The 12,827-nt window shown below is 43.8% G+C and overlaps 1 protein-coding gene across 13 annotated transcripts in view; it reads left to right on the forward strand.

Moving 5' to 3' along the window:
• LOC124797888 (voltage-dependent L-type calcium channel subunit beta-1) overlaps positions 1-12,827 on the forward strand; it is a 739,772-nt gene that overhangs the window by 631,890 nt on the left and 95,055 nt on the right. For all 13 annotated transcript variants that reach the window (XR_007016895.1, XR_007016898.1, XR_007016894.1 and 10 more), the window contains exon 6: positions 2,452-2,716. Coding sequence is in view for 8 of the 13 variants with exons in the window: in XM_047260987.1 (XP_047116943.1) it covers positions 2,452-2,716 (265 nt within the window). In the remaining 5 variants the exon portion in view is untranslated. The remainder of the gene's footprint in view (positions 1-2,451; positions 2,717-12,827) is intronic.

The raw sequence follows: 12,827 nt of genomic DNA on the forward strand, positions 1-12,827 counted from the left end.
TGTCACTAACTAACTAACCTGTAGCACAGTGCGAAGTCCACCGCCACTGCGGTGATCAGTTTCGACGAAACTTGTCACATTTTTGGGGCTAAGAGAGATTAAAGTGCCTGCCAAGAAATATAGGCCGACATTTCTCCCCAGTTCAATAGGCGAATCGAGTAGCACAAAAAGTAGCTATTATTGGTACGCAGTACATTTATCCATGCACTGGATGGTGGTTTGTGGCATATATCATGTATTATTTTCAGCTGTTCCCTTTCCAGACAGCGACTGAACTTGAGCAGTCGCGATTTTTTTCCCCTTCTTCCTTCGCTCCTGCCAAATTCTCTTCATATACTCGCTGTGTTCTCTCTTGCGCTCTTCCGGCCACTTATTTCCTGCTTTGCGTGGTAGAGTAATTATGGTGTACGCGTACGTGGAGACAGTGTTTGCGCAGCAGTAGCCGACGTAGTGTAACTGAGCTGGCATAAGGGGAACCAGTCCGCATTCGCTGAGGCAGCTGGAAAACCGCCTTAAAAACCATCCACAAGCTGGCAGACACACCGGACCTCGACACTAATCCGAATATACGACCGAATTCAAAAAAGAACACGAAAGAGAGAGTGAATCAGCTAAATAAAGTGATGATTTTACATTTATTAGGTGACCGTGGCAGTCTGGTGCGTAGAGCGTTAGACTCCGGTCATGGAGGACCCAGGTACAATCCAGTTCCTCAACTACTCTAAAACTACTGTGCTGCCTATTGATCTTAAGATGGAGGTTTGATACTCTCCATAACGGCAATGTAAAGTATAAATTTGATTGTGTCAAGATATAACAATAGTTTTAAGGAAATGAAATGGAAATAAATTATTATCGATTTTCTTAAACACCTAGATGCAATACCTATTAGCGAACGATGAACTGAAGGATCGGAAACAGTGTCACTAAACAGGACTGTTTTGCATACCGGTATTTCATTTACAAATGTCGTCTGGAAATACAAAGATCATGTGGCAACACAAACTTGGACACAAGGTGCCCACCACAAAACAAAGTGAGTGTGGAACATGGAAATTTCTTAATATTAGTCGTAAAAACACTAGGCGAAAATACAAGAGCTTCGAAAGATCATTCCTTTATGCTTTTTTTAACAACCTATGACACTTCACAGTATAAAGTATGTTCATAAGTCTGATATTTAGAATAACCTAACATCCACCACATTTCATACTCTGGCATCGAAAGGAGGATATTATGCGTCCATTAACATCTCTGGTCCAGTCTCCATCTTCTGTGAATTAATGTGCTGCGATTTGACAGAAACAAAAAATTGTGTGTCTGTGTGTGGGGGATTGTTAACCAACACGATTCATATCACAATAGTCGAACTAATCCATAGAACATGCCGTAGTGCGTGGCCAGTATTACGTGCATAGGAGGGACAGAAATAAGCTTCTTGTGTTCTCAATCAAGTCGCTTATTCTTAGTTCATTCCATCGTCCCACAGGTGGGCTGGCAACTGAACAGCACTCATCGCTTAAGCCAAAAGAGTTTCAAATATACAAGGATGGAATAAACATTTTAACAGGACGAGCTATATATAAATATTAAAAAAATAAAAGTACGGTTTTCGTTGATTATACTTGAAATAACATAGGAAAACGTCTGACATTTAGAAACGGTGCTAATGAGATCGGAGCAAATTAAAACATGCACTGCAGTGCATTACACTACGCCATCACTTGATTGGGGGGACCTACATGTAGTAGGAGTAATGAGGGGAGAGAACATCGGTTGGTCCATTGGAGTAGTGAAATTTTTGTGGAGATACTTGGTTCAGTTGGGATGGGTTGCGGAGATCGGTATAATGTGGGAGGACGACTGGTTGGTAAGCACGGGATATAGGATGCAGATACCTAGGAGAGAGGCCAGGACAAGCTCAACAGGAGGAAATAGACGGATGGGGAAGGAGTGAGCTCTGAAACTGGGAAGTGGTAGGGGGTAACGGGTTGAATCTGATAGGGGCAGTAGACGTCAGGGAGGATTTCGTTGTCAGGCTAAGGGAGTCTGTTAAAATTGCGCTGAGAGAGGATATGGAGAGTATGTGGGATGTGTTGATCCACGTGCTGCAGCACACCAGGATTTGTTCAGTGTTGTCAAGGAGGTGTGAAAAAGTGGTGAGCTGGTAAGGGATTCTTGTTGGCGACAAGCAAGAACCAAATGGAACCGTAATTATAGTTCCTGTTATTCTCCCCTCCCATTTAGAAACGCCAAGGAATAACAAAACGTTTAGACTATGCTGAGCGGCGAATACTTACAAGCTGTATCGTTTTCCTACCCAAAAACATATCCCGCTTGATTGGGATATAAGTAACTTGTTGCCATTTATGAGATATTGTGTCCATTGTTGAACAGTTGTTGTCTGTGGCGAGCAGTGAACTGAAGCGGCGCTATCTGCCCGTTGCACAGCATCATCATAACGCGCGTCATGGCCGACATCTCGCTGGCGAAGCGATCGCTGCTGAACAACCCGTCCAAGCGCGCCATCATGGAGCGGACCAACTCGCGGTCCACGTGCCTGGCCGAGGTGCAGGCCGAGATCGAGCGCATCTTCGAGCTGGCCCGCACCTTGCAGCTGGTCGTGCTCGACTGCGACACCATCAACCACCCGTCGCAGCTCGCCAAGACCTCTCTCGCCCCCACCATCGTCTACCTCAAGATCTCCTCGCCCAAGGTAAGCCCACTCTGACCAAAACTCACTGCATACAGCTGCGGTAGTACACACAGTTACGAAGTTTTCGGTAATACACGGTGTTCGAAAGTCTGACGATTGGGGCTATACCTTAATGTCCTTAATCGGAAGGCACATGTCCATCTCTCTAACAGTACGGATCTACGTCTACCTATGTGTGAGAAAAGTAATAAGACTGACAACACTGCGAGCGATCTGGCGATGCTGCATTGTTCTACTTGTGTAGACCAGTGTGATCATCCCTTCCAGATGCTCAGTTCGAGTTTCAGCTCCGTACAGCCATCATGTGATTTTTGAGAGCACCATTAGCGAAGCTGTGTTATTTTGTGTTACGAAAATGGAGCTTTATTCACATGAACATGAAATGCATTCGCAATTGCGATTCTGGATAACCATAATCTCAATAATGGAATGATGACACTGAAAATTTCTGACGGACCGACACTAGTACCCGGATTTCCCGTTTATCACGAACGGTCGCCTTAAAATGGCTCTGAGCACTATGGGACTTAACATCTGAGGTCATCAGTCCCCTAGAACTTACAACTACTTAAGGGGCTCCCGAAGGCTCAAAATTATGAAAAGTTCAATTTTTACTTTTTTGCGTTTTCTGAATCTGCAGACTATTACCTTTTAATAGATATATAATTTATTCAATTCCGAAGACTACTACTATTTTTAAATTTTTTTTGAAATGTGTTCTACATGGGCGTGACCCACTGTGGCGCTGTTAAACTGCTGTCAAATGGTGTTATTATTAACGTCCGTGTTCATCAGGTACATTTTAGTGATGTGAGATAGAGTATGTGTTGTGGCTAACCTGTGATGGTTCAATATATATCGCTGGTGTGATTGTCGATTGTTTCATGTTTATTTACTCTGTCGTTATCTCGAAAATATTCTTAATTAATTCTGTTTCTTGAGTCTCTGTTTTGTTGAAGTATAATAATGAGTAAAAGTAAAGTTATTAGAAATCCTCTGAAGGCTTTTAAGAAAAGGAGAAATGTTGGAAAGCCAAAGGTATGTGTTATTACTGTAAACAATAAAGACGATAACCAAGTGAGTGAACCTAACCTCTCAAGTACACCTGCCCATAGCAGTCAAAGTGGGAAAGAAAATACTTCACAGAAGAAGCTTGGTTCAATGAGTGAAAACTATGAATGTTTTATGGGCGAATCGGATGTGAATGAAATATTTGATATGTCGGTTCTCAAAGGAATTTTTTCAAACTGTGTAAGATGTATTCATTGTAGTGAAGTTGGTCTGGAACTCTCCATAATTAAGCACGTAGGACTTGCTAGTGAAATACAACTGAAATGTGATAAGTGTTCATACATGACCACCTTTTGGAACAGTGTTGCAGTAACTGCAACTGAAGAAAATGGTAGCAAAATCTACGAACACAACATTAGATTTGTTTATTCCTTGCGTTCAGTTGGTAAGGGTGCTACTGCAGGTGCAATTTTCTGTGGCATCATGAATCTTCCAAATCCCCCAACCACGTTTACGACCCATAATAAATTAATAGGGTCTAAAGTAGAAGATGTCTGTATAGAATCTGTGAAGAACGCTGTGGAAGAGGCAGTAATGGAAAATAATGGTAACAGAGATTTGACTGCAGCGTTCGATGGTACCTGGCATAAACGGGGACACACATCTCTTCATGGTGTAGTATCTGCCACCAGTATGTGTACAGGGAAAGTTTTAGATGTAGCAGTAATATCAAAGTATTGCAGATGTCCACAAAAATATAAAGGTACACATGAAAATAATTGCAAAGCTAACTACAGTGGCAGTAGTAGAGGAATGGAAGTGGCTGGTGTTGCCAGTATATTCCAGCGTTCTGAGGCGTGTGATAAAGTGCGATATGTTAATTACCTTGGTGACGGTGATTCTAAAAGTTTCAAACATGTTCAAGGACTGAAGCCCTATGGTGATGATGTTGTAGTGCAGAAATTTGAGTGTATTGGACACGTACAGAAGCGAATGGGAACAAGACTTCAGCGACTGAAAGCTTCGTACAAAAAACAAAAACTCAGTGATGGTAAAGGGTTGGATGGGAAGGGAAGGTTAACTGACAGTGTAATTGACAAAATACAGAACTACACTCCTGGAAATGGAAAAAAGAACACATTGACACCGGTGTGTCAGACCCACCATACTTGCTACGGACACTGCGAGAGGGCTGTACAAGCAATGATCACACGCACGGCACAGCGGACACACCAGGAACCGCGGTGTTGGCCGTCGAATGGCGCTAGCTGCGCAGCATTTGTGCACCGCCGCCGTCAGTGTCAGCCAGTTTGCCGTGGCATACGGAGCTCCACCGCAGTCTTTAACACTGGTAGCATGCCGCGACAGCGTCGACGTGAACCGTATGTGCAGTTGACGGACTTTGAGCGAGGGCGTATAGTGGGCATGCGGGAGGCCGGGTGGACGTACCGCCGAATTGCTCAACACGTGGGGCGTGAGGTCTCCACAGTACATCGATGTTGTCGCCAGTGGTCGGCGGAAGGTGCACGTGCCCGTCGACCTGGGACCGGACCGCAGCGACGCACGGATGCACGCCAAGACCGTAGGATCCTACGCAGTGCCGTAGGGGACTGCACCGCCACTTCCCAGCAAATTAGGGACACTGTTGCTCCTGGGGTATCGGCGAGGACCATTCGCAACCGTCTCCATGAAGCTGGGCTACGGTCCCGCACACCGTTAGGCCGTCTTCCGCTCACGCCCCAACATCGTGCAGCCCGCCTCCAGTGGTGTCGCGACAGGCGTGAATGGAGGGACGAATGGAGACGTGTCGTCTTCAGCGATGAGAGTCGCTTCTGCCTTGGTGCCAATAATGGTCGTATGCGTGTTTGGCGCCGTGCAGGTGAGCGCCACAATCAGGACTGCATACGACCGAGGCACACAGGGCCAACACCCGGCATCATGGTGTGGGAAGCGATCTCCTACACTGGCCGTACACCACTGGTGATCGTCGAGGGGACACTGAATAGTGCACGGTACATCCAAACCGTCATCGAACCCATCGTTCTACCATTCCTAGACCGGCAAGGGAACTTGCTGTTCCAACAGGACAATGCACGTCCGCATGAATCCCGTGCCACCCAACGTGCTCTAGAAGGTGTAAGTCAACTACCCTGGCCAGCAAGATCTCCGGATCTGTTCCCCATTGAGCATGTTTGGGACTGGATGAAGCGTCGTCTCACGCGGTCTGCACGTCCAGAACGAACGCTGGTCCAACTGAGGCGCCAGGTGGAAATGGCATGGCAAGCCGTTCCACAGGACTACATCCAGCATCTCTACGATCGTCTCCATGGGAGAATAGCAGCCTGCATTGCTGTGAAAGGTGGATATACACTGTACTAGTGCCGACATTGTGCATGCTCTGTTGCCTGTGTCTATGTGCCTGTGGTTCTGTCAGTGTGATCATGTGATGTATCTGACCCCAGGAATGTGTCAATAAAGTTTCCCCTTCCTGGGACAATGAATTCACGGTGTTCTTATTTCAATTTCCAGGAGTGTATTATGGAATGGCTATTAGGCAAAATACACCAAGTGTCGACGAAATGAAGAAGGCTGTTTGGGCTCTTTTTTTTTCATACTTCTTCAACCGATGAAAATCCCCAACATAGCTTGTGTCCCAAAGAAGAAGACAGTTGGTGTAAATATAACAAAGGATTGCTAACTGGTGAAGTGTACACTCATAAGCATGTTCTGCCTCATGCAATAATGGATGTGACAAAACCTATTTTCAGAGACTTAGGAGCACCTGAACTGTTGAAAAAGTGTATTCACGGAAAAACTCAAAACCCCTATGAAAGTGTAAATAGTGTTATATGGTCGAGAATCCCCAAGACTGTATTTGTTGGAATAGAAACACTTCACTTTGGTGTGTATGATGCTGTTGCGACTTTCAATGATGGCAACATTGTAAGGTGCAAGGTATTTAGAAATATGGGAATGAAGATAGGTTCTAACATGGTACGAGCGATGCTTGCTTTAGACAAGGAACGCCTTCGGGCTGCAGACAGGGCTGTAAAGAGTCTAGAAATACAAGCAAGAGTAAACAGGAGGAGGAACAAGAGGAAGCTGGAGGAGGAGTTTGCAGAGGATGAAGATAATCCATCCTATGGACCTGGAATGCACTAAAAAGTTAATCCAATCTTTGTCGCTCGATTCCCAGAACTTTTATTTTCTCATACTAATTAAATGTTTTCTAAGGATCTTCCAAACATATTTGTTTCAAACTTTCAGTAAATGTTACACAGTACCTTCTGCATAATTTAACACAGCCTTTTTCCAAAAAACTGTATATTTTTGAATATATAAATAAAAAATTGCAAAAAAATGTTGTGAATTTTCATTACAGTTGAAAAAAAAATCATCTTTAATAACTGAACTAAAATTTTGTAAAATCCCTGTGTTAAGTTGTAGCCCATATTCCAATAAATAATCTGTAAAAAGTTCAACTTCCTACCTCAAATACTTTGTGAGGAAAGATGTAATTTATAAGCGTTATTTTAACATTGCAAGTATAGGGCGTTCCGGAGCCCCTTAAACCTAACTAACCTAAGGACATCACACACATCCATGCCCGAGGCAGGATTCGAACCTGCGACCGTAGCGATCGCACGGTTCCAGACTGAAGCGCCTAGAACCGCTCGGCCACACCGGCCGGCGCGGTCGCCTTACAAATAGGCTATCCGAGCAAGCTTCAAGCCAGCCCCGAACTTCTAGAAGAAATTTTATAACAAATGTAGTCCCAAGTACCTGTTTCTACGGATATGCATACATACCCGAAGGAACATTGCATCGCACTTCTGAACAATAAAAGCACTTCAATATTGTATATGCTCGTACATGAAGCCGATACCAACAATCTCGTAAACATGGTGGCCAGAATCGTCGCTGCTGCTGAAGTGGATCAGCAAACGATAGTGCGAGTACGATATTCTGCGATGCGTTTCTGTGCAGTTAATTCTGATAATGTGCCCAAGTGTTATTTTTATTTCCCAGTCGAACCAGCTATGGAACGTTGTCAAACAGCACCTCAATTATAAGCAGATCGTTCGGGTACTCGTCGTTCACAATCAGTTACGTTCTTACTTTCATGTTGTATTTTGTTTCTAAAAAACTAAACTCCTCCCGAGCAGGCCATGAAGGCCCAACGGTACCGACCGGCCGCCGTGTCATCCTCAGCCCACAGGCTTAACTGGACGCGGATATGGAGGGGTATGTGGTCGTTACAACGCTCTCCCGGCCGTATGTCAGTTTCCGAGACCGGAGCCGCTACTTCTCAATCAAGTAGCTCCTCAGTTTGCCTCACAAGGGCTGAATGCACCCCGCTTGCCAACAGCGCTCGGCAGACTGGTTGGACACCCATCCACTTGCTAGCCCAGCCCGACAGCGCTTAACTTCGGTGTTCTGACGGGAACCGGTGTTACCACTGCGGCATTGGGAGATGTCTGAATGAACTACTGGAGCTCGAAATTTAGCTCTAACTTCAGTGCGGTGAAATTCTGTCTCGAAATGTGGCAAAAACCCAGAGAGATTCTGGTCGTATGTAAAGTACACCAGCGGCAAGACACCGTCAATACTTCCACTATGTGATATCAATGGTAATGTTACCAATGACGGTGCCTTCACCTAAGAAGACGAAGCAAATATTCCAGAATTCGAATCAAGAACTGCTGCCAACTTAACTTAAAACTGTGTCCCCTCAGTGCAGCGAAACTGCTCAAATCTCTCAATAAAGGCTAGTGCTCCGTTCCAGATTGCATACCAATTAGATTCCTTTCGGAGTATGCTGATGCATATGCTCCAGACTTAGCAATCATATACAACCGCTCAATCGATGAAAGATCCATACCTAAAGAATAGAAAGTCGCAAAGGTCACACCAATATTCAAGAAAGGAAATAGAAGTAATACGCTGAATTGCAGATGCGTATCACTAACGTCTATTTCCAGTAGGATTTCTGGAATGTATACTGCGTTCGAACATTATGAATTACCTCGAAGAAAACAATTTAGTGTCAGACAGCCAAGACGAATGCAGAAAATATCGTTCTTGTGAAACACAGCTGGCACTTTATTCACACAAACTAATAAGTGATATCAAAAGGGAGTCTCAAATTGATTCCATGTTTTTCGATTACCAGAAGGTTTTTTACACCATTTCTCAAAAGCAGTTTGTAATTAAATTGTGTGTAATCAAAGTGCGTCTCAATTGTGCGACTGGATTCGTGATTTTCTTCAGAAAGTAACAGACAGAAAGTCTTCAAGTAATACAGAAGTGACATCTGACGTTCTTCAAGGTAGTGTTAGAGACCGTCTGCTATTCGCATTCTACATAAATAAGTTAGGAGACAATCTGGGCAACCATCTAAGGCTGTTTTCAGGTCATATTGTCATTTACCGCGTCGTAAAGTCATCAGATGATCAAAACCAATTGCAAAATGATATAATCAAGATATCTCTACTGTGCGAAAAGTGGCAATTTACTCTAAATAACGAAAAAGTGTGTAGTCATCTACATGAGTACGAAAATGAATCTGCTAAATTTCGGTTACACGGCAGATCACACAAATCTAAAGGCTGTCAGTTCAACAAAAGAACTAGAGATTATACTGGAACGATCACCTAGTAGGTAATGTCAGGAATGAGGAAACCGAACGAAAGACTGTGATTCACTGACAGAACCCTTAGAAGATGCAACAGGTCTATTTAAGAGACCGTCTACACTACTCATGACGAGGTAGGAGACTGTGTGTCAGAGATATGATACGCGAATTGGAGTGGCAATCATTAAGACAAAAGCGTTTATCATTGCGACAGGATCTTTTCACGAAATTTCAATCGCCAACTTTCTCCTACGAATGTGAAAATATTTTGCTGGCGTCTACCCACCTAGGGAGAAAAGGTCATCGTAGTAAAATATGAGAAATTAGAGCTCGCACGAAGAGATTTAAGTATTGTAAGATACTTCATTCCAATTTCACGTTTGTTGCACGCCGCTTTGGTGGTGGTGTAATTTTAAAAGCTATTGGTATAACAACACTCATTGGTTTTAAGCAACGATTACTTCTGTATCAGTGGTTCCCAACCTGGAGTTAATTACCCGCTGAGGGGTAAAATTTAATTTTCTGAGGGGTAAAACCAAAAGGGTTCAATTGTATTTCGATCACGAAAGTAAATTAGCCGGCCGGGGAGGCCGAGCGGTTCTAGGCGCTACAGTCTGGAACCGTGGGACGCTACGGTCGCAGGTTCGAATCCTGTTTCGGGCATGGGTGAGTGCGATGTCCTTAGGTTAGTTAGGTTTAATTAGTTCTAAGTTCTAGGGGACTGATGACCTGAGAAGTTAAGTCCCATAGTGCTCAGAGCCATTTTTGAACGAAAGTAAATTATGTGTAAAAGGTCATTATTATCACCACTGATTCGGAAGTTTGTAACCGACTGTATAAGTTACCAATAATTACTTTTTTTCAAATAGCAGCCTTAAAGCGTGGAGCACTATAGTGGAAGTTACAGTTTGCGGAACGAATGTACGAACATCAGCTTCCTCACATACGCTACCCACTACACACATACTTTGCCTTACGTATCTGAGACAGTAAAATAGAGATATTTTCGTAGTATATACTGAAATATCTCATTAAAATGCCTTCTACGCATCTAAGCGTTGTAGAGTGCCGACAATAGAGCAGAAACTGCTTCATTGTTCACTTCGCAACAGTAAATGACCTAATTGAAAGTACAACACAATAGTTACTATGTAACGCCTACTACAGTGTTCTCAGGCTTACACTGTATCATCATTACTGTTGTTAATAATGTTATTATTATTTTATGAGTGTCACTGCTCACCCAGCATTGAAAGTCTGAAATCTTCCAACTTCTGCCAGTTCAGGAGTCTAGCAATCAAGAGATTCACTAATACACAGCTCAAAAGAATTAGAGGAGCATGACTCTGGGTGTCTGCCATACTACATTGAGCAATAATTGAGGACTGGGTATGTTACCTAATTATACCTTTATTTTTCAACAAAAGTACACGATAAAACATTACATCCTCGATCGTATTCGTAAAAAGAACTTAAATTCCCGACAGGTGCGGAAAACAAAGTGCAAACAATCATTCACTCCGTCATCCTGCGCGCTTTTCATTTGAAATTTATAAATTTGAGTAGTGATGCGGCTGGTGCATATACTTATAGAAAATAGAGAATGGGGACTTTGGACTTTGAGAGCTTGTAAGAGGTCCATGACTAAGGAATTTATTGCTAACGCACTCGATCAGGTGTAACTTGGATGGACTGCTCACGCAGTGCCTGCGATATGTAAGCTGCAATAGAATCGCAGACCAGAGGGCAGTGTCGGTAGCAGTAGCAGTAGTAGGAGTAGCAGCAGCTGGCAGTCGGGCGGTTGGGCCGGTCGTGGAGAGCGATGTAGTATAAGGGAAAAGCAGCCGCGCGCATATGTAATTTGTAACGACTGATTTTGTACTATTGTTATATCAAGTCCCATGTAAATGTTTTTAAAAATCTTTTAATAATAATCTTTCTTATAAAGATAACTTTTGATAATCATTCATTTGAATTTAAAGATTTTACTAATTTCTCCTATCCATGGTCATTCCTATTACCGTAAAGAAAAATCTGTTGTTTCTTTTCATACGTAACAAATCTAGTGGCCAGCATTGCACTGGGTTGTGCCAGAAAATTTTTTTATAGGAGCAGATATGTACGCGTTATCCGGCGACTTCATTGAAGTAAGAATTTTCAATTTGTTCAGAATGATCTTTCAGGGCCATGACGCAGCACTGCTCACGTCCAAAATTTACCAGTTTAAATTCACAGTCAGTTAATTATTGAAAGGTTATACGTGAGCCACAATTTTATTGAGAGGTTAGTCACGTTTTTGTTCCGAGGTAACGGAAGTAAACTGTTGGGAGGTTACACTAAATGTGAATGTTATAAAAAATTTTAACTGTTGGGAGGTTACAAGCTTCAATAACGTGTATGCCCTCTGTGTGCGTTTTATCACTGCCTGACACCAACGAAGCATCCCCTCTGTAAGTTTGTGGAGGTTACCCCGTGGTATCCGTTCCTATTCTTCAATGACAGCTCATGAGAGTTCTTGGACAGTCTATGATGGAACAGGACGGGCACGAACACGTTTATAAAGAATGTCCCACGTTCGCCCTTTGGGGTTTAGGTCGGGAGTCACCACCGGTCATTCCATTAATACAATGTCGAGGCTTCGCAAGGCATCCCTGATGACGCCCGCCGCATGGGCCCTGGAATTATCGTGCATGAGACGGAAGTTAGAGGAAAGCAGATGCGACTATACGATCCAACAGGAACTGCTCGATGTACTGCCTGGCAGTAAGGCGACCACGGACAACGACAACATCCGCATGGCTGTCAACAAAGAATCTTGGAAACATGTCGATTTCCTGGACAACATTTGGCAAGTACCACTCGCCAGAGGTCTCTGCACACGAACAGGGCCACACCCTGCAGCAGAGGATGTGTGGACTCGTCTGTGAATAAAACGTTTCACCAGTGTCGAATCTGCCCGTTGACATGGGAACGGCAGAGCTGAAAGCGAGCTGCAAGATGATGGGTACTGGAACAGGACGTATGGGTCGTAAGGTGCTTTCTCGTAACCTTCTCAAGCTCGCCTTGTGTGCTGACCTGTCTCCCTGTTGCATGTCCACAAAATATAGATGACACATGGGGAGGGACTAGCACCTGCAACAACACGATCTAAAACCCGTCCTTTTTGGATCAAACAGACCGCCCTTGAAACTTGTACTGCATTAAGACGTCACAATGCCTGTGCTCGGTTGAATACAGCGTCCACAAATGACGACTGCCATCTAGAAAAAATTGGGTTACCTTTACTCACTTGCTTCTGAGGGGTCACTTGACACTGCAATGCGTAACACAGCCAATAGCTGGCGAATGATTTTAATCGTTGCCTACACTGAAAGTGGAGACCTCGAGCCATGCTGTAAAACTACAGTATCCACCAGTATCAAAGTTGGTTGAACATACCGGACGTTGATAAAAGTGTCCCCCTAA

Source organism: Schistocerca piceifrons, chromosome 5, assembly GCF_021461385.2.
Source record: "Schistocerca piceifrons isolate TAMUIC-IGC-003096 chromosome 5, iqSchPice1.1, whole genome shotgun sequence".
Lineage (NCBI taxonomy): Eukaryota > Metazoa > Arthropoda > Insecta > Orthoptera > Acrididae > Schistocerca > Schistocerca piceifrons.